The sequence below is a fragment of the Vanderwaltozyma polyspora genome, genomic scaffold, assembly GCF_000150035.1.
Source record: "Vanderwaltozyma polyspora DSM 70294 KpolScaffold1032 genomic scaffold, whole genome shotgun sequence".
Taxonomy (NCBI): domain Eukaryota; kingdom Fungi; phylum Ascomycota; class Saccharomycetes; order Saccharomycetales; family Saccharomycetaceae; genus Vanderwaltozyma; species Vanderwaltozyma polyspora.
The window spans coordinates 80060-103589 of record NW_001834683.1 but is presented as its reverse complement, the minus strand read 5'-3'; the positions used below and the strand labels follow the sequence as shown (position 1 = coordinate 103589).

At 33.3% G+C, this 23530-nt stretch overlaps 12 protein-coding genes across 12 annotated transcripts; 4 read left to right on the top strand and 8 right to left on the bottom strand.

Annotated features, from left to right (window-relative positions):
- Window positions 1–578: 578 nt before the first annotated feature.
- RRP8 (25S rRNA (adenine645-N1)-methyltransferase) lies at window positions 579–1664 on the bottom strand (the record flags this gene model as incomplete). Its single annotated transcript, XM_001646259.1, has 1 exon — window positions 579–1664. One exon carries the CDS (start codon window positions 1662–1664, stop codon window positions 579–581), a length of 1086 nt encoding a protein of 361 aa, XP_001646309.1.
- Window positions 1665–1995: 331 nt separating this feature from the next.
- On the bottom strand, window positions 1996–3306 carry STN1 (Stn1p; the record flags this gene model as incomplete). Its single annotated transcript, XM_001646258.1, has 1 exon — window positions 1996–3306. One exon carries the CDS (start codon window positions 3304–3306, stop codon window positions 1996–1998), a length of 1311 nt encoding a protein of 436 aa, XP_001646308.1.
- Window positions 3307–3773: 467 nt separating this feature from the next.
- Window positions 3774–6107, top strand: Kpol_1032p43 (transposase; the record flags this gene model as incomplete). Its single annotated transcript, XM_001646257.1, has 1 exon — window positions 3774–6107. The coding sequence occupies one exon, from the start codon at window positions 3774–3776 to the stop codon at window positions 6105–6107; it is 2334 nt and encodes a 777-aa protein (XP_001646307.1).
- Window positions 6108–6366: 259 nt separating this feature from the next.
- COG3 (Golgi transport complex subunit COG3) lies at window positions 6367–8688 on the bottom strand (the record flags this gene model as incomplete). Its single annotated transcript, XM_001646256.1, has 1 exon — window positions 6367–8688. The coding sequence occupies one exon, from the start codon at window positions 8686–8688 to the stop codon at window positions 6367–6369; it is 2322 nt and encodes a 773-aa protein (XP_001646306.1).
- A 666-nt stretch (window positions 8689–9354) lies between these two features.
- On the bottom strand, window positions 9355–9681 carry PET100 (Pet100p; the record flags this gene model as incomplete). The annotated part of the gene is made up of 1 exon (XM_001646255.1): window positions 9355–9681. One exon carries the CDS (start codon window positions 9679–9681, stop codon window positions 9355–9357), a length of 327 nt encoding a protein of 108 aa, XP_001646305.1.
- A 647-nt stretch (window positions 9682–10328) lies between these two features.
- On the top strand, window positions 10329–11348 carry MYG1 (Myg1p; the record flags this gene model as incomplete). The annotated part of the gene is made up of 1 exon (XM_001646254.1): window positions 10329–11348. The coding sequence occupies one exon, from the start codon at window positions 10329–10331 to the stop codon at window positions 11346–11348; it is 1020 nt and encodes a 339-aa protein (XP_001646304.1).
- A 304-nt stretch (window positions 11349–11652) lies between these two features.
- Kpol_1032p39 (2-aminoadipate transaminase) lies at window positions 11653–13014 on the top strand (the record flags this gene model as incomplete). The annotated part of the gene is made up of 1 exon (XM_001646253.1): window positions 11653–13014. One exon carries the CDS (start codon window positions 11653–11655, stop codon window positions 13012–13014), a length of 1362 nt encoding a protein of 453 aa, XP_001646303.1.
- A 51-nt stretch (window positions 13015–13065) lies between these two features.
- On the bottom strand, window positions 13066–14334 carry RAD55 (putative DNA-dependent ATPase RAD55; the record flags this gene model as incomplete). The annotated part of the gene is made up of 1 exon (XM_001646252.1): window positions 13066–14334. The coding sequence occupies one exon, from the start codon at window positions 14332–14334 to the stop codon at window positions 13066–13068; it is 1269 nt and encodes a 422-aa protein (XP_001646302.1).
- A 437-nt stretch (window positions 14335–14771) lies between these two features.
- On the bottom strand, window positions 14772–15695 carry PPH3 (phosphoprotein phosphatase PP4 catalytic subunit PPH3; the record flags this gene model as incomplete). Its single annotated transcript, XM_001646251.1, has 1 exon — window positions 14772–15695. The coding sequence occupies one exon, from the start codon at window positions 15693–15695 to the stop codon at window positions 14772–14774; it is 924 nt and encodes a 307-aa protein (XP_001646301.1).
- Window positions 15696–16280: 585 nt separating this feature from the next.
- SPT15 (TATA-binding protein) lies at window positions 16281–17036 on the bottom strand (the record flags this gene model as incomplete). The annotated part of the gene is made up of 1 exon (XM_001646250.1): window positions 16281–17036. The coding sequence occupies one exon, from the start codon at window positions 17034–17036 to the stop codon at window positions 16281–16283; it is 756 nt and encodes a 251-aa protein (XP_001646300.1).
- Window positions 17037–17676: 640 nt separating this feature from the next.
- Window positions 17677–19614, top strand: SCC4 (cohesin-loading factor complex subunit SCC4; the record flags this gene model as incomplete). The annotated part of the gene is made up of 1 exon (XM_001646249.1): window positions 17677–19614. One exon carries the CDS (start codon window positions 17677–17679, stop codon window positions 19612–19614), a length of 1938 nt encoding a protein of 645 aa, XP_001646299.1.
- A 322-nt stretch (window positions 19615–19936) lies between these two features.
- Window positions 19937–22702, bottom strand: TPS2 (trehalose-phosphatase TPS2; the record flags this gene model as incomplete). Its single annotated transcript, XM_001646248.1, has 1 exon — window positions 19937–22702. One exon carries the CDS (start codon window positions 22700–22702, stop codon window positions 19937–19939), a length of 2766 nt encoding a protein of 921 aa, XP_001646298.1.
- Window positions 22703–23530: the final 828 nt, after the last annotated feature.

The window sequence follows — 23530 nt, the reverse complement described above, 5'->3', positions numbered from 1 at the left end:
TTAAAATTGGTCGTATTCAAGTGTACGGTTGGGTTAGCTTATCTTTTGGTGGATTGAATATAATTGGTTTAGTTAAATGACATTATTTAATAATTATTGAATAATTTTAATTCATTAAACTAGTTTGGAAGTATACGTTGGGGGGGGATATATAAATTAAGAGAGAAGGAGGGGTTGTTATATCTTGATTTGTAACTATAGAGCTGGTTGGGTTTAATTTATAACTCGATCGTATTCAATATGAGTGTATGATGTATATGCGTATGTATCTGTGCTTATTTTTGTTTGTAAGAGGTCTTTTTCATCCACTTGTAGTCGTATATATTATTGTATATCTTTTTTTGGTTTGAAAAAACTCTTAAACTATTTATAGACCAAGTCGTTTTAAAGTTATTTTCTCATTTAGTATACATTTTTGTTGATTGTGAAAGGACTAGATAGATCGTTGACACATTTATATGAACGATATTTGCTAAGGGGGAGGAGGACTTTGTTGTCTTTGAGATTGTGTTGGAGTATCTCTTCGAGATATATTTGAACTTAAGGTTTAAACTATAACATGATATTAAACTTTATATCTATCTACGTTTGTAAATACAAGGCTTTAATAACCATTGACCTTCTGCAGTTTTACGTCTCTTACGCTCTAGTTCTTCCTTTTCTGTTTCTACTTCTACGAACTTCTGTTTACGTTCTAATTTTGCTTTACGTTCTTCTATAATATCTTGTGGTGGTTTAAAGAACTCGAATCTAGTAAACATCTTATTTTCGTCATCAGTTTTTTTATGGAAGAATCCATATAACTTCAATGCATTAACAAATTCATCCCCTTTTTGATCAGCGAACCTTGATTTTATTTCAGCTATCCACAACTCACCCCTTGGTGCCAATAGTCTGTAAGCTTCTTTTATAAAATCTAGGAAATTTGTACCCATTAACGCCAAGCAAAACACAACGATGGAACACGATCCATCTTCTAAAGGCACATTTTTTATATCAGCAACAGTTATCCGATTATTGGCTTTCTTTAGATCAAAACTGTGCACAGTGCATTGTTTCTGTTGAAATCTCTTGACTTTCTTGTTATATTTTTGGAAAAAATTATTAACTTCTAATGATAACTGAGCTTCACCACAACCCATATCTGCAATTACAATTTCCTTGTTTTTTAAACCTGGTAACCCACCTGGAGCATTGACAGGTCTGTCACATCTTGACCTAATTTGGTCCACAAATACATTAACAGGGTTCTCCGGCCAAGATTCGACTTGTGATCTAAACCCGTCGTGATACTCATCGAACAACTGCGGTTGCTCTCTAACTAGTCTCAAAGCATCCCCAGAACTAATGGTATACAATTGCTCATTGATCCATCTGAAACGAGAACCACTCAGCTTAGCCATCATCTTCTTCTGTAATGGTGTCAACTCTCTTTTAACAATCGGCGATGATGACAATGGTTCAGGTTCATGCTTATCAGATTCAGAAACAACCGGCTTCTCAACTTTCCTTTCCTCATCATCCCTCTTACGCTTTTCACCCCTTTTTACCTTGTCGTTACCATCTTTCTTACTAGCAGCCTTCTTTCTACTCTTAGTGGTACTATTATCAAAAGCAACCTTTTCGGATTTCAAATCCCAACCTTCAACATTGAACAAAGCCATAACTATGAAAAACTATGATCAAGATATTGACAACTAGCTATTTCCTTGGACACAATCATAATTATAGAAACCCACAATTAACCAAAACTTGTAGTTAATAACCTCTGTCTCTTACTTCTCATCTCATCTTGTCTTCTTTTAAAGCTCATCGATTCCCAAAATTTTTCAAAAAATTGGGTTTTTTTTCTTTTTTTGGTGTGTTTCTACGGATGTTTCTGAGAACCCATTTTTCCTCGAGAATATTTTCTGTTATATATATAGGAACCCTGTTAAAGTTATGGTTTATTCTATCAATAGGACAATGAATAAAATTTAAATGGAGTAGAATGTGTTAATTGCTGGTTCTATCTTGATGGTAGACGAAGTTCAATTTGTAATTGTTCTTGTCTATCTTTTTAATCCGCCAAATTTTTAATAAATTTGGCGAACTTTTTGCAATTTTCTCTATTGATTCTTGAAGTATGTCAGCAAACTCAATATTTGAGGAACTATTAATATCCGGCAACTGTTTTAACTTGGTCAAATCTATGTTTCCTGTGGTACAACGCAATAGTATCAGAACCGAAACTTGTCTTTGGAAATTTTTATAAATTTTATGTAATAAGGATAGATCAATTTCCGTTTCATCAATATATTTGATTAATCCATTTTTAGAAAATGTTTTTAATAGCTTGTAAAATACTTCTATCTTGATATCTTCCAGACCTTTGTGGGAGATATTCTCTTTGCGAATCCTATTGATGCTTATTTGATTTATTATTGACATGAATTTAGGTAGTTGGTATAATTGTACAGTGGAAATTCTATCTTTAGGTTCATTCAAAAGTATTTTTAACACTGCTTGATTCGTGTTTTGTTCGTTGAAGTTGTCCTCGTCGGATTCTACTTCCACCGGGTCCGTTGAATCTAACATTATGACACTAATCTCTCCGTTGTCATACATTGATTCTTCTATTTCTCTGTAAGGACTTGCGATCTCCAATGGGTCATTGAAATTCTTTTGTTCAATTGGACTTGAACTTACAATAATTTGATTATTAGTGATCCGTGGATGTGAAGTTGTCACGTTTTCTTCCCTTTCTTCCACTTCTCCTTCTTTTTCTTCTTCCTCCTGGTATTTCAACCCGTCAAACTCCCATGGGTTCTGTAAAAGAACCCTCTGTTGAATTGAACTTCGCCAATGGTTCACTTCAGACACCAATCCATCAGTGTACTCCATGAAGGTTATATTGAACTCACAATACCTGAGCCCAACTTTCCCAAACAATTTCAAAGTCATCCCTATTCCATTACTAATGACTATCCCACTACTTAGTAACACACTTTTGGAGCACTTGCAATCCAAAAACCCATGTTTATCGCTGCTATCATCAATCTTGATAATCAGATACTCTTCATTACGAATCCACTTCCATCGCCAGCCAATAACACACCCAATCACACAAATCTTAACCAAAGGTCGATTCCCCCAAAATAAAACATCGCCAATTAATCCACCATAAATATCATTACAAACCCTCTTGGAACTGTCAATCCGACAATTGATATCACTAATCAACAACGGAACATAACACGTATCATAAGACTCGCAATATTTCCAATACCTCCTATCATAGAAACTAACCTTTTCACCAATTCCCATTCCTATTTTACCATTTGATCCAAACCTAATCTTAACCAAACTTCTATGTCCTATCTTCAACAACACAATCCCTTAAAACCAACCAAACTCAACATCAACTTCAATCAGATAAACAGAATCTTTATTCAAATCAATAATGTCATCTAAAGACAACTTGATCAAATATAAATCATCATTCTTAAATGCTCATCTCATCTCATCTCATCTCGTTGAGGGTCCCAATTCGAATTTCGATATTTTTTTTCAAACTGTCCAAAGAGCTTTCGATTGAAACTTTTCGAAACATATAAAGGTGATGATGATGATAAAATGTTTAATTGATGGTTAGTTTGGGGAGATTAGAAGGTATTATTGCAAGCATCTGTGGCTGTTGCTAGGATTGTGTGTTTTTTGTGAAGGTTTGGTGTTTTCTTGGTTTTGTTTTTGGTTTTGTTTCTAGTTATTTGGGGGAAGGCGTTGGGGACATAATGTTATCTATTGAACAGAGATGCAATATCTGTCTTATGGCAGAGAAGAATAAGAACTGGACTCAGTTACAGTTGGCAAGGTGGGCTTATGAGGCGTTTAAGTTGCCTAAGATTCCTTCTCAGGGTGCTATATCGAGGTTGTTGGCTAAACGGGAAGTTTATATGAATTGTAAGGACCACCAGAAGGGAGCTATAAGGATTAGGAATCCTACTAATGTGTTGGTACGACGTGTTTTGCAAGAGTGGATTTCTCAGAGTCTTTGGAATGGTATTCCGATCACTATTCCTATATTGCAGCAGACTGCACAGTCGGTTTGGCATAAATTGGCTGAAGAGCATCGAGAAGGTGATGGTTCTTTTAGTTCCAAATGGATTAATACTTGTCTGTCGAAGATGGGTTTAGATATAGCGGATTTGACTTTTGAGTTGCCCAAGATGCCCAAAGTCTGGAGTTTTGAAGAGAGAGATATATTGAAAAATATCTTCGCACAGTTACCACCTAACAATGTCTTCACGTTGGATGAAACCTGTTTGGCCTATGACCTGCCTTTGGATTACGCTCAATACGACACCAACGACACTCCAAATAAGATCGATGTGGCTACTGTGATGTTGTGTTCGAATTTGGATGGTTCAGAAAAACTGAATCCTTTGGTAATTGGGAAATACGATAGTTATATCAGTTTTAGAAACTACTTCCCAGATCAACCTACAGATAGAGTTTCAGAAGCTTTGTTGGGTCAAAAAATGGCAATGAAGTTTAATATCTCATTCCACAGTAATCGTAAAGCTTGGTTAACTTCGAGTTTGTTCCACGATTGGTTGGTCAGTTGGGATAAAAGATTGGTTGCGGATAATAGAAAAATTTGGATTGTACTGGATGATTCCGTTTCTCACAGAATTATCAATAGCCGTTTGAAAAATATTCAACTGATTTATACTTCCTCTTCTTCGAAATTCTTGCCATTTAACTGGGGGGTCCTAGATGAATTTATTATAAGGTATAGAATCAAACAATACAAAGCATTGATCAACTTGCAAAAAAAATTAGAACAAAAAATGCAAACTAAAGTACTGATGAACCCTGAACAAAGTAAATTGACAATGTCAAACGCTTTGAAGTTCATAAGAGAATCGTGGAATGAGGTATCATCAGATAGCATCAAGTCCAGTTGGAAATGTTCAGGCATCCTTCCTGCTTATATGAGCAACTCGGTTGAAGATCGTAGGACGGCTTTCAGGAAAAGTATGTCTTTGATACAAGATCTAGATTTCTTATGTGATCAATTTTACTGTGTAGAAAAATGGGATCATGATTTATTATTGAATCTAAATATCGAAAATAAAAACACAAATTTCCTAAGTATTGAAGAATTGATTGAATGTTCTGTTGTGGAGAAATGTGAGAAAAATCCAGTTGGTACAGTTCCACAGAAAACTCCTGAAAATTTCGTATTTACACCTTCTGAAAGCAGTACCATCACCTCTACCACTTCTACTGCCACGAATAATAATAATATCAGTGCCAACAGTGTCAATGAAACTTCACTGCCTGTTCCAAATACGGAATCTAGCGCCGCAACATTCGGTTCAAATTCTAATTTAACTTCTCCATTCGAAGTAACTCTGCATTCACTTTTGAACGCCAATACTTCTCTTCCAGAAAATAAACAATATAACGTCAGTAATCTCATTGACAAGCCAGCATTATTTTCTAATAGTGCTGAAAGCTTGGAGCTTACTAAATCACCTGTAAACATGGCTGTTAACAACGATGAATTCATTAACACAATAATCGATTCTAAGATGTCGTTAGGTGTCTCTTCAGAGCCGGAAACATTACACCAGCCTCAACCAAGAGTACTACCAATTGCTTCCAATTCAGCTAGTTCTCAAATGGAAAACCAAATACCGAATTTTGGTATGGCTGGGATAAATAGAAATATTTATCAAAAGATTCCTCCAACTAATGAATTGTCACCACAGAGCTTCCCTGAATATGATGGTATGATAGGCAAAAATAATTCCTTGCTAATTAATATCGATATTGCAAAATCTCTGGGTAGTATTTTAAGAAATGTGGTTTCAAATGAATTGTACCTCTCTCAAACAACTATAAACGAGATTAAGGAAGCATACGATTCCGTACTGGAAACAATCAGTTCTTCTAGAAATAGTAATAATGCTTCAAGACAAAAGCGTCCTAATGAATCTACTCAAATGAATTCACAGCCAGCTGTATCATCTCTACAAAATTCAAACTTTTCAGGAACCTATGACTTTCAAAATCAAAATGAGGCTGACCAAGGTCCTTCAAAGAGATTTAAACTATGATTTGGTGGATATGTAAAATCCAATGAACTCTTATTTCAGCATCTATTTGTAGATTTGGTTTGTATTAGTATATAGTTCTACTTGATTTATATTCAGCATGTAATTAAGAACATTTTTCAAAGATGATTTTGGTTTGAACATAGGTCAAAAATACACACCAAAACCTAAACACTTGCACAGAATTTATACGGTTATAACTCTTTGTGAAAATGTATATAAATATTTACTTAATTGATTGCTTAATAGAATTGTTTGCAATTTATATAACATTTTGATCCTTTTCATTTTGAGAAGAAATTAATTTCTTGGTTATCGTTTCAAAAAAATCAGAAAACACAGCTATGTCCATGAGTTCAGAGATATCGAGATTATCAAACTCCCCAGCCTTTTGTCTATCAGATATTGATTTAAAAAATTCAGAATAAGAATGAACGACAACTTCTTGAATGGCTTCCATCAAATGAACTACAATCCCGTCATCATCTATGAAAGTCGATATTTGGTTGAATATACGTGGTAAACGGTCTTCAATATTACTTCTTAATTCAACATTCTTAGCTATTAGACTCTCACCTTTGTCTCCAGGTAGAAATTTAAAAGTCTCTCTGACAATATCCTTAGAAGCTGCCTCAGTAAAGTTTTTAATGATATTCCTCAATTCCTGCATTAATTCATAACGTGCATCAACCATGTTATTTACAACCTTTGGAACTAGATCTCTTGCCAATGATAGCACAGAATACTCAGATCTCTTGAATTTAGCACCTTCACGAATTGTTCTGAAAAAACTTTCGACAGCAGAGAAATCCAAATATGTCTCTGTAACTGTATATTCTATATTGAAATTTTCAATTTGTTCACGAAGTAATAACAAGTTCTTTAGGTATGCTAAATCCATATCTAATTTGTTGGATCCAGCATCACTGGTTGATGCTACAACCATTACATATGCATTTTTTAAAGATAGCACACAGTCATGGACGATATGGTGTGCTAAATCATCAAATACAACGGTATGTATCATTTCATAAATTTTAGATAATAAAGCAATGGCTTTAATTAATGGTGGGTAGAAAGATTCACATTTTTCTAATTCAATTTCTCTTGATGTCAATGTTTCTTTATTTTCTATTTCATCAGTGTCCATAGTATTATTGCTGAAACCATCTATATATGCTTTTAAAATTGAATCGTTTTCAAAATCAAGCGGTTTACTACCATTTGGTGCTGTCTTTCTGTTTGTGATCATGAAAGAATCAATAGTTGGTGTATATTGAACAATTTCTCTATCAACGTATTGTTGAGCTCTAAAGATCAATCTTTGTTGTAATGTTTGTACAATTGGTTGGAAAACTTTGTCGAATTGAACTTCTTTAAAATGTTTCAAATATTCCTCAGAACCTTCTTCAAATTCATAGTACTTGCTAAATAGGGTAAGAGCATCACATAAAGCTGTAATATCCTTTTCTCTTAATATCCTTGATGTGCATGAATCATAAAATGGTTCACATAAAGATAAAAACCACATATTAATACTTGGTTTGCAGTATTTCTCTGGGAAAAATTGGATATACAATCTGTATTCATCTAGACATAACTGTTGGAAATAAGTTTTAGTATCTTGAATGAATTTAATCAAAGAAAGATCGCCAGTGTTTGCACTATCAAATTCATTTAAACGAGTATGAATTGCAGAATTCAATAACCTCCAACGAGTATGGAAATATTCATTGTAACAATCGTTCAAGATAGAATTTATTTCGTTTGAATATCTTTCTAGATTTTTATTATTAGATCTACCCGCTAGTTCTGTAATTTGTGACATAAACTCTTCAGCAATAGTAGCGAATTTGATATAGATCAAAGCTTCCCTTGAACCAGAACTTTCGTCATTTACGTTTCTCTTAATCATATCATAAACATCATTGTATGAATGTCTTAATAAGTTTTTCAAATAGTTAGCGATCAATTCACAACCTCTAATTAAACACTGTTTAAATTTAATTCTATAAGAATCATAATCTTTGAAATCTGTATGTTCATCTAAGAATTGCAGAGATTGTTCGATATTAACCATCAATGTCTTGAATGAATCCTTTCTTACTATGTTTGCAGATGTTGCATGTTTTAATCTACGCATAATTGGATCTAAAGATTCAAAATATTGCAAGAACTCAGGGATGGCCTCATGCAGTTTTGAAACTTTGATATATTCTCCGTGCAATTGATTGGTATCATTGATGAATTCATTAGTATCCTTTGATATATCCTCGAAATTGTTGATGATTTTAATCACTTGATCACTTACTGTCTTTGTTTGAGTTAATACAACTTTATATTCCTCGATATTTGAATTCAATTGATCGATATATCTAGCATACTTCGAGTATCTTTCGACATTGGATTCCTCTAGAGATTCATCAACACTAGCATCTAGGGGTTTAATATCATTGCTATTCTCCACAGATAGTGATAATTCCTCTAGTTTCTCTAACAGATAAGAATCATCTAGCAAACTTGGCAATTTCTTACCATTATAAGAGTCAGTGCTCAATGCAGCATCATTAATCAAAGAAGTCATCTTTAACCAAGCGAAATCTCGACGAACAGAACTACACACCAGGTAATACCAAAATTAGATAGACAATGGGTCCCCAAGTTTGCTCTTCTTGATCTTATTTGCAAATTATATACACTTGTTAATTCTTATATTGAGTTGTCTTTTTGACCTTTGATGAAATTTTATTTCAATATCGGACAGAGATGACATAGTCGAAAACCTGAACAGTGTCACTTAAAAGGATCATTTGAGTAAACCATAGATCAGCTATGATGTGATGTGATGGACTCATTAAAGTAGGTTCAGATGAATTCATTGGACTTTGTTTGGTAAAATTTGCTTTAGTGCAAACAGACATACATAAAAATACGAATAAATCAAAGTTCAAGAACATTTGAAATGAAGTATTATATTGCTTAAATAAAAATGATATAAATATATATATAAGAATGATGGATAATCTTGTCATGGCATCATCATGAAATTTTAGTATGTACAGAAATCGAATTATTCACAGATATAGTCCAAATCTGATTATAACGACAAGTGTTTGTGATTTAAACAGGAGCCATGGGAAAGCAATGACACAAACAATAGATTTTTAATAGGATGGAAAGAATGTATTATTGAACATGTATATAATTTGTTTTACCTTCTTCAACAAAAATACATAGAGACAATTTTTCCTTAAGCTTCCTTATCTAAACCTAATTCCAATCTGATTTTTCTCTTTTCTTCCTCGACATCAATACCGTACTTTTCCCTCAACGTCCTCTCGATCTTCAATCTCCTCTCTAACCTCTCCTTCCTCATCCTAGCTAATTCAGCTTTGACTTCATATGGTTCCTTTGGGATCTTATTCGTAGTTTCAGGATCAGGCCAAAACCCTGGAACATTGAACTTTCTATCAGTGTCAATACCAACATAATACATCACACCAATAGGAACTAACAAACAAAATGAAAACCTAAATATCTCTAACTGAGCTCTTGTATATCTAAAAGGTAACTTCATTATTAAACTCAAAATACTCTCTAATATAATATCAGCAACGGAATAATCAATAATGATCCTAGAAATTTCACAAAACTTTCACAAAATGGCCACTCCACTACAGGTCAACTTAAACTACCTATTAGGTGCTCTTTCACTACCAGAATGACCTTCTATCTTTATATAACCTCATCATCTTGATCCTTTAAAAAGTTTCATAAAACCTTTGTCAATTTCGAATTTTAAAACCATTTTGAGCATTATATTTCAAGTTTTAGCATTATATGTGTTAATTGGGAGGAAACAGAGGGGAAACGCATCATTGAAGAGAAGAGATGCCCATGAGTTGGTCAAGAGTAGCGCCAGGTATGGATATATCTGTTTGAAGTTACCAATTTATCAATAGTTGAGCCCTATTCTATGCCATTTGTTGATATCTGCACACGTACACCGCATACTTAATCAAGTGATGAGGTCAAATTTAAAATTGCAAAGGCCCAATTGAAACTTAAAGGAAAAACTTTTCACAACTACTTAAAGATAGGTCAAAACCGATGAGGAAGATCGATATTTAGAGCTTCATTAGTGGATCCAATTGATTACTGTGCTTTTGATTGAAATTGTTCCATCTTTCCCACTTTTATAGAAGTCAAATTGTAGGCAAGATTATGTCCCCAGTCTCTAAGAAGATTAAAATAGCAAACAATATGGTTAAACAAATTTGTACTCATTCTAATTCATTCCATGCCGATGAAGCATTGGCTGTTTATATGCTAAGATTATTGCCAGAATATTCTGATGCCAAAGTAGTTAGATCCAGAGATCCAGCCATGTGGGAAGACAGTGATATTGTTGTCGACGTTAGTGGTAAATATGATGGTATTAAGTTCTTTGACCATCATCAAAGAGAGTTTTATGAAACCTTTAGTGAAAACTACAAGACTAAGTTGTCAAGTGCAGGTTTAGTATTTAAACATTTTGGTCGTGATATTATCTCTAGTATTTTAACCGGTAATGCTTCAATGGACTCTAATAAGTTGGATATATTGTATGAAAGGGTTTACAAAAACTTCGTTGAAGCCATTGATGCTAATGACAATGGTATCAACTGTTACGATGTGAAAGGCACCGATATCGAACCAAAGTTTATCGATAAATCAATTACTATCCCAGCCGTCATCTCTAATATGAACCCAGATTGGAACGACGATTGTTCTCCTGAAAAGTTTGACGAGAACTTCTTCATGGCCTCAAAGTTCATTGGTGACATCTTCTTCAGATTGGTCAAGAGATATGGTGACTCTTGGTTGCCAGCTAAGGATTTGGTTGAACAAGCTATCAAGAACAGATTGGAAGTTGATCCAAGTGGTAAAATCATCCTATTCGACCAATTCTGTCCATGGAAAGAACATCTATACGCTGTTGAAAAGGAATTGGGCATTGAAAACCAAATTCAATTTGTTCTATTCCAAGATTCTGGTAAGACATGGAGAGTTTCTACCGTCCCAGTATCTTCTACTTCTTTTGAATTCAGAAAGGGTCTACCAGAAGAATTGAGAGGTTTAAGAGATGATGAATTAAGTGAAAAGTCTGGTGTTCCAGGTTGTGTTTTCATCCATGCTGCAGGTTTCATTGGTGGTGCCAAATCCAAAGACGCTGTATTGAAATTGGCTAAAATGTCATTATAATTTTAAGTATTAGATAATGTATAATATAAAGATATAATCATTATATAATAACATGGGTTTGTAGTGATTAATTCCAGTCTCTGCCTCTAAATTAGTAATAAATCCAAAAAAAAAATTTTCGTCATGGCAATATTAACATAATGGATAATTTAAGCTTATATAAATGATTCATGACTCTTATTTTTGATTATAGCAACAGACAATGGATGTTAAGAATAGAACCAATACAATATACACGTTGGTATTTAGATCAGAGGTGCCCTGGAGTCAAATTCATTGATTGTTATTTATTTAGTTGTTTGTAATGGATTCAGCTTCACCTATAAACTTCTTCAAAGGCCATCCTAGCTTTAGATTGCTGCCCAACAAAGAAATTACCAAAGCAACAGAGCAATTACTGTTAGGTGAAAACAGAGATTATGATGATGACCCGTTAAATAGACATCCATTGACTTATGGTTCGAATGAAGGGGCCTTGTGGGTTCGTACTGCTATTACTGAGTTTGTGAATGAGAAGGCATTTAAATTTGATCGAGATGATAAGGCAAGATCCAAACCAGAGTACTTGAATTTAACTTCAGGTGCCTCATATGGTGTCCTAAATATTCTATTGCAGGCGACATTACCTCATACTGGTGTCACTAAGCAAGCTTTCATAGTTTCACCGACATATTTCTTAATTAATGATTGTTTTATTGATGCTGGCTTTGGTGGGAAATTAACAGCCATAGATGAGAAAGGTGAAGAATCGATTGATCTAGAGCTACTGGAGGCAAAGTTAAAACATTTCGAATCAATTGACCCAAACCCAGTAAATGAAAATGGTAAAGAACTATCAATTATTAAAAATCCAATTGATATAAGTCATTTGAAAAAAGTCTATAAATATGTTATCTATGTGATTCCTACTTATTCGAATCCAAGTGGTAAAACTTATAATTTAGAGACTCGTTGTAAACTGATTGAACTTGCAAGAAAATATGATATGCTAATTATTACTGACGATGTATATGATTTGTTAAATTACTCAATCAATAACGATCCAGACAAGTTTGAACTTCCCACACCAATTAAAAGATTCGTCCACATCGATAGGGAAACTAATAATGACGAATCCAGTTATGGAAACACTGTATCCAATGCATCCTTTTCTAAAATTATAGCCCCAGGCTTGAGATTTGGATACCATGAGTCTATAAACAAGTTACTTGCAACTCAACTCTCTGCTGGTGGAGCAAATGTCTCAGGTGGAACACCATCTCAATTGACATCCATGATCGTTGGTACACTTTTAACTAATGGTGATGCTGAAAAGATTCTAAGAAACTTGATTCAAACATATTGTGAAAGAGCTGATGCAATGTATAATGCTATGATAAAATATCTTCCGAAGGGAACTGAAATAAGAAAGACTGAAGGTGGCTATTTTAACTGGATGAAACTAACTGAATCCTATAATGCACTTGAAGTTGGAAAATTAGCGCAAGATATGTACAACATAGTGTTAGCAGATGGCTCGAATTTTGAGGTTATAGGTGATAAAAGAAACTTGGCTCAAAGTTATTTCAGGCTCTCCACAAGTTTCCTAGAATCAGAACAAATTGTGGAGGGAATTAAACTTTTAGGAGATGTTTGCCAAGTTTATGCCACCCAGAATAATCTCTAATTAGGAATATAAATATGTAAATGCATTGTTAATAATCGGAGACACTATTTTTTACCCTTCACTGTCATAAACAACTTCGTCATCTTGTGGATTGCTGACTGATTGATTAGCGGTAGTATCGATGCTTAATATCATAGAGTTTTCAGACTGTTGTAACTCTTGAGTTGAGTTTTGAGTCGATTCACCAACTTGTGTAGATTGACCATCAATGAATGGGGTGTGTCTTTTACGTGGATTAGATTTGGTAGGTGATATTAACCTTTTTTTCCTTTGACCGTTAGTGATGGGCTTCGTCGAAGTAAAATAGCCATCATCATTTGGAAATATCTTTACCAGGTATTGCCCTTTATTCTGGCTATATCTATTTGAGAATGAACTGGAAAAGCTTGTGTCGTTATTTTCTTTATCTTTATTTGATGCCATTTCTTGTAGATTCGAAACTATCATAACCCTACACTTGCTGAAATCAGCCTTAAATCTCTTATTGTCTAAAGTGAATTTATTCTCCCAATCCCAAAACATCCCAATTCTAGCTTTTATAAATACTTCCCAGCGAGAATCTCTAGTTCCAATGCCAACGTTACTTACTAATTCACTTTTAAGTACTTGAACATTTCTCTTGATACCTGTAGTATCATATACGATATTTGAGTTGGCTCCATTGTTTTTAACAAAGAAATTACTACCATCGTCTACCACTTCCAAGTTATCTTCAACTGTAGTTAGATTAAACTCTGTATTGAATGCGGTATTCATACAATTGTCAAGTAGTAAAACTGTCGAACCACTAGAATGTGTATATTTAGTGATTACTGTCAACAAAAGGATTAAACGTTTGCACTTCAATTCATGCAAATTGTATTCATTTGTAATATCTGTTTCAGATCTTTTCAGTATATTATTTAAATGATCATTTATAATTACTGAAAACCCATCAATTATAATAAGTTTAAAGGAATATTCTTCTAAATTCAGTGCAATCTTATTGAAAAATACAATTAACTCTGTGATCTTAGTAATCTCGACTCTATAAACCTGTTCACTTTCTAAAAGATCAGAGAAATTATTTTCAGTAACTGGTAATGTATTATAAGTTTCGATCCAAAGAACCTTCTCATCGGCCCTAGATTTATCATTAACAAAATTTGACATAACTTGCAAACCTAGTCTAGTCTTTCCGATCCCTGGAGGACCATATATCTCATATATTGATCTACTTTGGAACCCATCTTCCAGACATTCATCTAGTTCTTCAATACCAGACTTTATAGGCTCAATCTTACTGGAAATAAGTTGAGATAAAGATATACCTAGGGACATTTCTTCAAACTTGACATGGAAGTACTATAACCACTGGGTATCCTTTGATGTGACGACGATGTCTAACCTTCAGCAAGATCAATTATAGCTCATCGTTCAAACCTCTTTTTATATCTTAAAACTTGATCTGAAATGAGACGCGTAAAGGTTTAAATTAAATTAATTTTAAATTTACGTGTTATAAGAGTAGCAATGGGTTAATAAATGTAGCTAATAAAAAATGTTATTAAACAGGCTTAATATATAGATAATGTTACAATGTACACCTTGTTGATGTTGATGTTGATGAAGTTAATGCACTTTCTAAAGTTTTCATCCGAAGACAATGCAATGGCAGGTGTGTGTGGGAGATGTAAAAATGCTAATAAAGAAAAAAGATGAATGCAAACGAAGAGTTGGAGGTTAATTTACAAAATTGTCTAGACATGGTAGTACTTTCATAGAAAGTAGTCCATCTGTGTTTTCTTTGTAGGTATGATTGCATTTCCTACGCCATCTTGAGCTTGAACAGCTTCGAAGATGGTATAGTTTTTTGATAGATCATCTTCTATTCTTAATACAGCAGCTACATTCCCACATCTGTAGCAATAGTTTGGAGCAGACCAAACAGTTACTAAACCACCGTTAAACATTTCTTTGTAACCTTCCATTACTAACTGATGGGCTCTTGTAATTAATTCAATATCGTTTGTTCTTAAAAATTTATTAACTTCATTCTCTCCAAACAAGAAACCTGCACCTCTTGGAGATAACGACCAAGTTTCTACTTCATCTGGATCACTCCATAATAAGTCACACATAGCACCTTCATGCGGTACCTCTTGTTTCCTATCTATAGCTCTAATCTCATCTATAGTATCAACATCTGGTGAAAGACCACCATGAACGCAAAAAATTTTATTATTAATAATTGCACCTAAGGATAAATAATCGAATACCTCACAGCAATACCGCCAAACGTTACTGTTACCATACTTCCTCATAACTTCATCATAAAACCCATAAACTTTTGTAATTTGTCTTGTCTCATGATTACCTCTAATTAAACTAATTCTATCAGGATATCTCAATTTGTAACAAAGCAGTAAAAGAAATGACTCCAAAGAATAGAATCCACGATCAACAAAATCACCCAAAAATATATATCTACTCTTTTCAACACCACCACTCTTATCAAATAAAGTTAACAAGTCGTGTAATTGACCATGAATATCACCACATATAGTCACAGGTGTATCTACATGCGTTACATTAGCTTCATTAATTAACAACTCCTGAGCTTTCAAACATAAAGAATAAACAGTATCTTCAGATATATGTTTCCCTTGTTTAAGCAACAATATAGTTTTATCAACGTTCATCACTGATCTTACTTTAAATGTATTCCCTCTATAATCTTATTAATATTTGAAACTTTTACCAAACCTTTCCAAAAACAATATTGATAAAATACAAACAACTTATAACAACGAATGCAACACTTATTGATCGTATCAAACCAACAGTAACTTTACTTTACTTTACTTTACCTTCATTCAATAGACTTATTGTTTTATATTATCTCATCTCATCATCGTCAAATTTTTCAGTTTTATAGTGCTTTAAAGTGATGAAATAATCAAGAAATTACGTTTGAGACGTGATGGGATTAAAGAAGATGACCACTAAGATTGGTTATTATCGGTTGGATAGATGAATGTACTTAATGGTTGGTTGTTATTCTATGTATTCAAGCTTTTAAGAAAAGGCTGGTTGTAGTAATACATTAATTTTTTTTTATATCCTTTCTTTAATTAAAACGAAACAACATGAAAAAGGGAAAAAAAACACATAGTTCCCATCTAGACTTTTCTTGTCGAATCAGTATATAAATTACATATAGTTATTTGTTCTTGAATTTGTGTCATTAATTGTGTATTATATTTGATATATTTTCGCTTGTTATCTCACATCTTTCTGAATTCACTTAACACGGGATATATGGCTTCAAAAGCTTGGTAAATTTCTTCTCTTTGTTTTGCACCTGTTAAGACGATTTTACCTGAAACGAAAATCAACAGGACAATTTTTGGCTTAACCATTCTATAAATTAGACCTGGGAACAATTCAGGTTCATAAGAAGAGAAAGTACCGTGGCTAAAGGCCAAACCTTCCAAACGAATAGGGAACTTAACATCACAAGAACCAACAATATTTTGAATTTTGAAATCTGTGAACTTAGCAGCAAACCCAATCTTTTGAATAATTCTTGCATACTTTCTACTAGCTAGTTTAGAGTCATCTTCACTTTTGGCACCAGTAACGACCATTTTACCTGAAGCAAAAATCAAAGCAGTAGTCTTAGGTTCTCTGATACGCATGATAACAGCAGCAAAACGCTTTGGGTTGTATTCAGCGTTACGTGCATGCAATGCTACAGTCTTCAAATCAAGACGACATCCTAAATTCACCGTCGCCACAATATTTTGTAAAGTAGGCACTATCCCAGAAGTAGCCTCATCGTCTTCTTCTTCTTCACTTCCTCCAACAGCCGCTGCTCCTGCTGCCCCGGATTCTTCCTTGTTATCTAAAATTTCACCAGTAGCTTCAACCTTGGCCACTCTTTCCTCTTTGTTCTGACTCTCCCAAACCTGTCTAGTATTAGGATCAAAGACTATCTTATTAGCCTCCTGGAACTTCTTTAAACGGTCATCCTCTGACATCTCGACTGTTCTCGTGTATGCTCCTTTCACTTCACAAAACCCAGATCCACAATATAAAGGTAGATAGTAAACCTTGGAAAATATCCCCTTGTGCTTACTTGTTTCTTTTCAACAGTGGAATTTCCCTACCGTGAATATTTATTTAATCTGTTTGTTTATCCCAAAATTTTCGGCTTTTTACCAAAAGTTTCACTCAAACAAGAAAATAAATCGAATCAAATATAATTACACCAGCTTTGCTGCACCTGTAGAACCGCTGATTCCCCTCAAACCCCTTCTGAATCACCATTTAATTCCTAAGTTTCCTCCAAATTCCTTTAAAGTATGCCCATTTTTAACCAAATTCAAAGGTCAAAAATTTCGAGATTTATTTTTTTTTGATATTATCGAGTTGTATCGTTAATTACGATGTGTGATTTCTAATCGATATCAAAGAGAAGCATCGATACTTAAGAAACAGTTCAAGAAATCGATGAGATGAGATTTAAATTAGTGATTTTTAGGTGACTGAAGCTGGATAAGAGATTATAGACCTGTGGGATTGGTACTTTATTTGGTTATAAGGTATATCTGGTTGTTTTAAGCGTTCGAAAAGGTTGTGTATTGCTGAAATTAAGTAAAATTCTGCTGTTAATACGCTATGGTTGATAACGAGGTTAATTCAAATGTTTCGAAACCTAGACCAGAACTAGTTTATGGATTGGCCCATGAGTACTTGGAGCAGGCTTATAAGCTTTCTGGAAAGGTTTCTGATGAGGTCCAGTTGCAGCAGTACTATACTTTAATCTCCATGGGGATAAAATGTTTACAGAGGTTGAAATTAGAGTACTCACTAACAGTGGAACAGGACGCCAAGATTACTTTGGAACTTGTTCATGTGCTGTTGAATGAGACTAACAACTTGTCTTTGGCAGAAGATTATTTGTCCTCATTGAGAGAGAGGTTGAAAAATCATAAATTGGGGGTTCTTAATGAGAAGCTACATTGTGAATTTATTGCATTGTATGAGATCCCAATGAAATATTCATCTGAATATTATTATAAAATGTCAACCAGGAGTTGTGATTCGTTGTTAGAGTATTTGAAAACTTTGGAGTCCACACAAGAAGTGCAGGAGTTTTGGGTGCCATTGTTCTCTTTTATTAATATCTGGTTGAATATTAAAATTGGAAAGAAAAATCTAATACGTAGCAAGTTCAACAATCTGTTAGAAAAGTCATCAAAGTTAAATCATGAATGGGAAGCTTTTATTATATTGGCATATGTCAGCTTCCTGTTGGATGAACGCTACACAGTGCCTCCTGACGTGATAGAAAAGTTGAATGAAATTAATACTAATAGATTTAGTCCGACTCTGGTTGCCTGGAGAATGGTTCTAGAGTTGATGATGCAGATATATAAAGAAGAAAATATAACAAATAAGCTAAATGAATTCAAGGAATTTTTCAATCAGCAAAAATCAAACCTAGAAAATCGTGACAATTATTGCATAAAATTTGATGATTCAAACAGAATTAATATTACTTTACCACTTATTTTCAATTATAAAGATTTGAAAAATATACTTCTTCTGCTACAAAGTATCAGCTATCTTGTGAACTGTTACGATAAGAATGCTAATTTTTCTACTAAATTTTTACCAAAAGTTCAGTCAACTACAAAAAAACTTATAGATTCATTGAATGATAAATCAACATCCGAAAATTCTCTTTCCTATTGGGATGCTAAAATCAACTGGTACAAATCGATTATAAGTTATTGTAATTTTTATCAATTATGGGAACAATTAATATTAACCCCACAAAAATTGATAAATAATGATTTCAGTGAAATATCAAACACCTCTCAAAATTCTTTTGACAGTTACCATACGCTTATGGAAGGGATTACATCACAAATAAAAGGCGATGGTACTCTGTCATTAGATCAATACTCTACAGTCGTCCGGTCTAAAAATGCAACTGTAGAAATTAGAATGATATCATTGCTAAATTCATTTATTATCAAATCTTCAGAAGGTATTAAAAATGAACAATCTCATCAAAGTGTGTCTGATAGTCACAATATATGGCAACAAGTAGAAAAACTTTTAGAAGAATCTGATTTAAAGGAGAATTCAATATGGGAATGCACTCTTACTATTCTTTGGGTCACAACACATTTTAAGCCTTTTACTGATCAACCATTGCCATGTACAGATGAAGAAAGAAGTCATTATCTTGAAAAACTAAGGGTCTACTACAATTCAAATAAAATCCAGGGTCTAAATGACGTTGAGATATCGGTTTTGAAAGAGGAAGGTAAGTATTTGAAACTGAAAAAGGGTTTATTGCTTAGAATATTATTGAACTATTTGGGATGTAGTCTTTTTGAGCATGATTTGGAATCGATTTGCAAGATCTCGGAGGTTTGCTTTAATCTTTCTAAACTACAGGATATGCCAGTAATTAGGTATATTATCGGTTTATGGCATTTGATCAGTTGTACTTCTGCAATGAAAAGTAAAGAAGTGACAATAACTAGAGCAAAGCTAGAACAGACAGTTCAAGACATAATTGCATTAAATCAAGGTCCATAAAGAACTGAAATGCATAATAATCAATCAATACCAAAGCTGATATTTGCATTTAAGTTCGACTGATTATTTAGCTCGTAATATTTAGTAATTTCAATAGCATATATATATAGCATTAATGAATGATTAATGAAAACAGATTGAAATTAAAAAATCAAGAAGTTAACGCCTTCCTAGAATATTAAAAACGATAAGGTTCATAAATACAGTATTTATATATAGAAAGTTGAACATTAGAACGAAAAAAAGATATAATGAAAGTTAAAAAAAAACATAAGAGACCGAAAAATAAAAGAACTAATCATATACGGTCAATAAAAATCTATCATTTCTTGATGCTTGTAGAGGAATTTGTCTTTCTCAAAGCATATGCGACGGTTGCTTGTTCAGATTTGTGACTACTTTCACTATTCTTAACATGACCTCTTGTATCCAGATTAACAGTACCTGCACTTTGGAATAAGTTGACATCACCAATCAATAAACCTAGAGTATCTAAAACTTGTTGAGGGTCAGTTAAATGGGATTTAGCAACTGTAGTCTTTGAAGCAGATCCAACAGTAACAGGATAAATACCATAATTACCCCATTGGTTGGAGTTAGTAGGGAATTTTTCTTCCCAGGTTTTTTCTACACTGTTTAGTTGCCTAAACATATCTTCATCTGTAAAATCATCACCTAGACATAAAACAAAGTCAGGCATGTCATCTATTAATAAATTAAAATCTGGACCAGCCAACAAATTTTGTTGTTCACCATGTTTGTGCCAGACTAATCTTTTAACAATTTCACCCTTGTTAACAAACTTTGGACGAACTTCAACATTAGCCTTACCTTCCATAACTTCTAAATCATATTTTTGGGCAATTTCTTCCAGTTCATTTTTCAATTCCAAAGAATTATATTCACCAAGTTCAGGAACAGCACGTCTATAGTGCCAAGTCAAAGCAACCTTCTTACGCTCGATGAATGAACCTGGTGTACGATCTGTAAACTCTTCCATTTTCTTAGAAACAGCCTCTTGCCAAGACATATCATACTTTTCAGTCAAATTTACCCAACCTTCATGAGAAACATCCTTTATAAAGCAACCATGTTCTGCACTCAATCCTAATTGAGGTAATCTACTGCCTAACCATTTATTTAAGAATTTTTGGTCACGGCCAGAGATAATCCAAATTTGGTTCTTCGGATCAGCAACCAACTTATCTAGAATGGAATACAATCTTGCAGAGGGAATAGCAGCAGCAGGATCTTGAACAATAGGAGTTAAAGTACCGTCATAATCGAATAAGAATAAACGTCTCTTCGCCTTGTTGTAATTTTCCAGTAAAATTGGTCTATTTAAGGCTGGGGTTATCCTTCTATCGCTAGACGGATCGTTTCCAAACTTTTCCGTAATAGTCTTGAATGTGGCCAAAAATTTATCAGTCCAATCTTGAATAGTTGGAACTTGACTCCAGACTTGTTCTTGCAAGGCATACTTTTGTTCAACAGTTAAATTCAATGCTGAATTAATAGATTTTGCAACCGCAACAGAATCCCATGGGTTTACAATAATTGCCTTATCTAAAACGGTACAGGAACCAGAGAATTCACTCAAAATCAATGGATCACCGTAGCATTGGAATTGGGATGTCTTAGATTTTATCGTAACATATTCTAACGAAGTGGTATTGATACCATCTCTAACAGTAGTAACTAAACACAAGTCTGCACTTCTAAATAGTGAAAAGTAAACATCAGTTGGAATTCTCATATAATAATGTTGGACAGGGGAAAAATTCAAGTTACCATAAGTTACGTTAATTGAATTTACCAAGTCATTAACTTGCTGTTCTAATTTAATTGTTGTCTGTGAATCTTTATTATTGGTTGGACTACTAACTTGAATCAAGACAACCTTATCTCTCCATTCAGGATACATTGCTAAGAAGGTTTCAAAAGCTCTTAGTTTTTGAATAACACCACTAACTTCATTTAGACGATCTCTACCAATGATGATTTTCTTATCCTGATAAGCTTGTTTAATTGCCAAAACTTTTGAATCAATATCTTTATCGAAAGCTTTTTCCAAATATACTTTAGTGTCAATACCAATTGGTAATGAATCCACTATTACATCACCACCATAAGCGCTGATTTGATATTGATCTATATCGAATTCATTCTTGGATTTTTTGGATGTTGAATCTAGCAACCTTTTACAACTTGATACAAAATGTCTGGAGAACCCATCATTTTGAAAGCAAATTCTATCGGCACCTAATAAACCGTCTAAGATTTGTTTTCTACGTGGCAAGCATCTGAAATATTCATTACTTGGCCATGGTGAATGATGGAAGTAAGCAATTTTCAAATTGAAATTTTTATCATCATTTTTTGGGTTCAATTGCATTCTTAATAATTGTGGTAATAATAGTAAATAATAGTCGTGAACCCAAATAATGTCACCATTTTGGTAAATTTTACTAATTTCCATTGCATAAGCTTCATTAAATCTGACATAATCATACCACCAATTATTTTCTTCTTCACCTTCAGCGCTTTGTTTCAAGATATAGTGGAAAGTTGGCCAAATGACATTCTCAGCATACTTTCTCCATCTATTTTGATCCCTTCTCAATAACCAAACTGGATGAATATTATCTACCTTTAAGTGAATGCTATTTTCATCACTAGAGTATTCCTTTAATGATTCATCTAATTTATCCAATTGTGATTGAGATAAATACAATGGATCTTCTTCCAATTCTGAGGGATGAGTTGGGTTTTCAGTTGATGTAGTTTTTGAAATTTTGGACTTGTCATCAATTTTTGAATCTTTTAAGTCATTTGATAGTTTTTGGTTGATATTATCTTCGTTGCTGAAAATAGAAACACCGTTATTTTCTCTTGTAATTTCACCAGTCCAAGCCACAATGTGTTGTTCATAGTCCTCACTTTCATTTAAATATTGGAAAGAAGAAAATAATGCACTATTATTTTGTAATGGTTTAATCTTCCAATCGTCATCAGATTCACCCAATTGGATTTTATATGGCAATTGGCTAACACAGTTAATTATCCTTTGTTTCTTAACTGCAGTCATGGTTGAAAAAATTTTCGATATACAGTAAGGGGTTTGTTAGTAAGGGAATTTAAAGTCTTATTTTTAGGTAAAAAAAAGTATAACTTGTATAGCAAAAATAGGTATAATGATATTAATTGAATGTATCAATTCATGCAGTTACAATGCAGATAATTGAGAATATGTTATAGTAATCGATGTAATATTACAACAGATATTTATCTTTATCTTATTTTATCTTTTTTATAGTTTCAAATAAAAGTTAAAAATACGAAATATAACAACGTTAGTAATAGTTTTCGAATTACAATTGAGTAAACCTTTTTATAGATTGGTCTTGGATACCACGGTAATATAAATAAAATTTAAAAGATTTAGTTAGTTACTAAAAGCCAATTACAGAATAATAGTAATAAGAAACTTCTTAATATTTGCAAAAAAGTGTCTTTTAAAAAATTATATTTATTTTTTCCTTGTTTCCTTGTAGGTATTATACTTTTAAAGCTCTATTTTCTTATTTGTTAAAATAGGCAAGGGATAAAACCAAATTTTTCTTCTACCTTTGAGTTCTGTATCCAGGGTGGGGGGGACTCAAAAAAAAAAATTCCATTAGTGTGAAGTTGAAATTAGAACTGTAAGAAAAGCGGTAGTAAGAAATAGTTCGAAGATAAAGAATGGTTAAAGAAGCTAATCTTAATTGAAAGTATCAGTAGTATAATTAATGAAAGGGGGACTGGAAAGACAAAAAAAAAAATGGCATAATGGTAGTCAAGAATTTTTTCAATTCGATTTGAGAAGCAGATTATGCATACATACGATTCAGTTGGATTAACTTGATGAACGGGTACT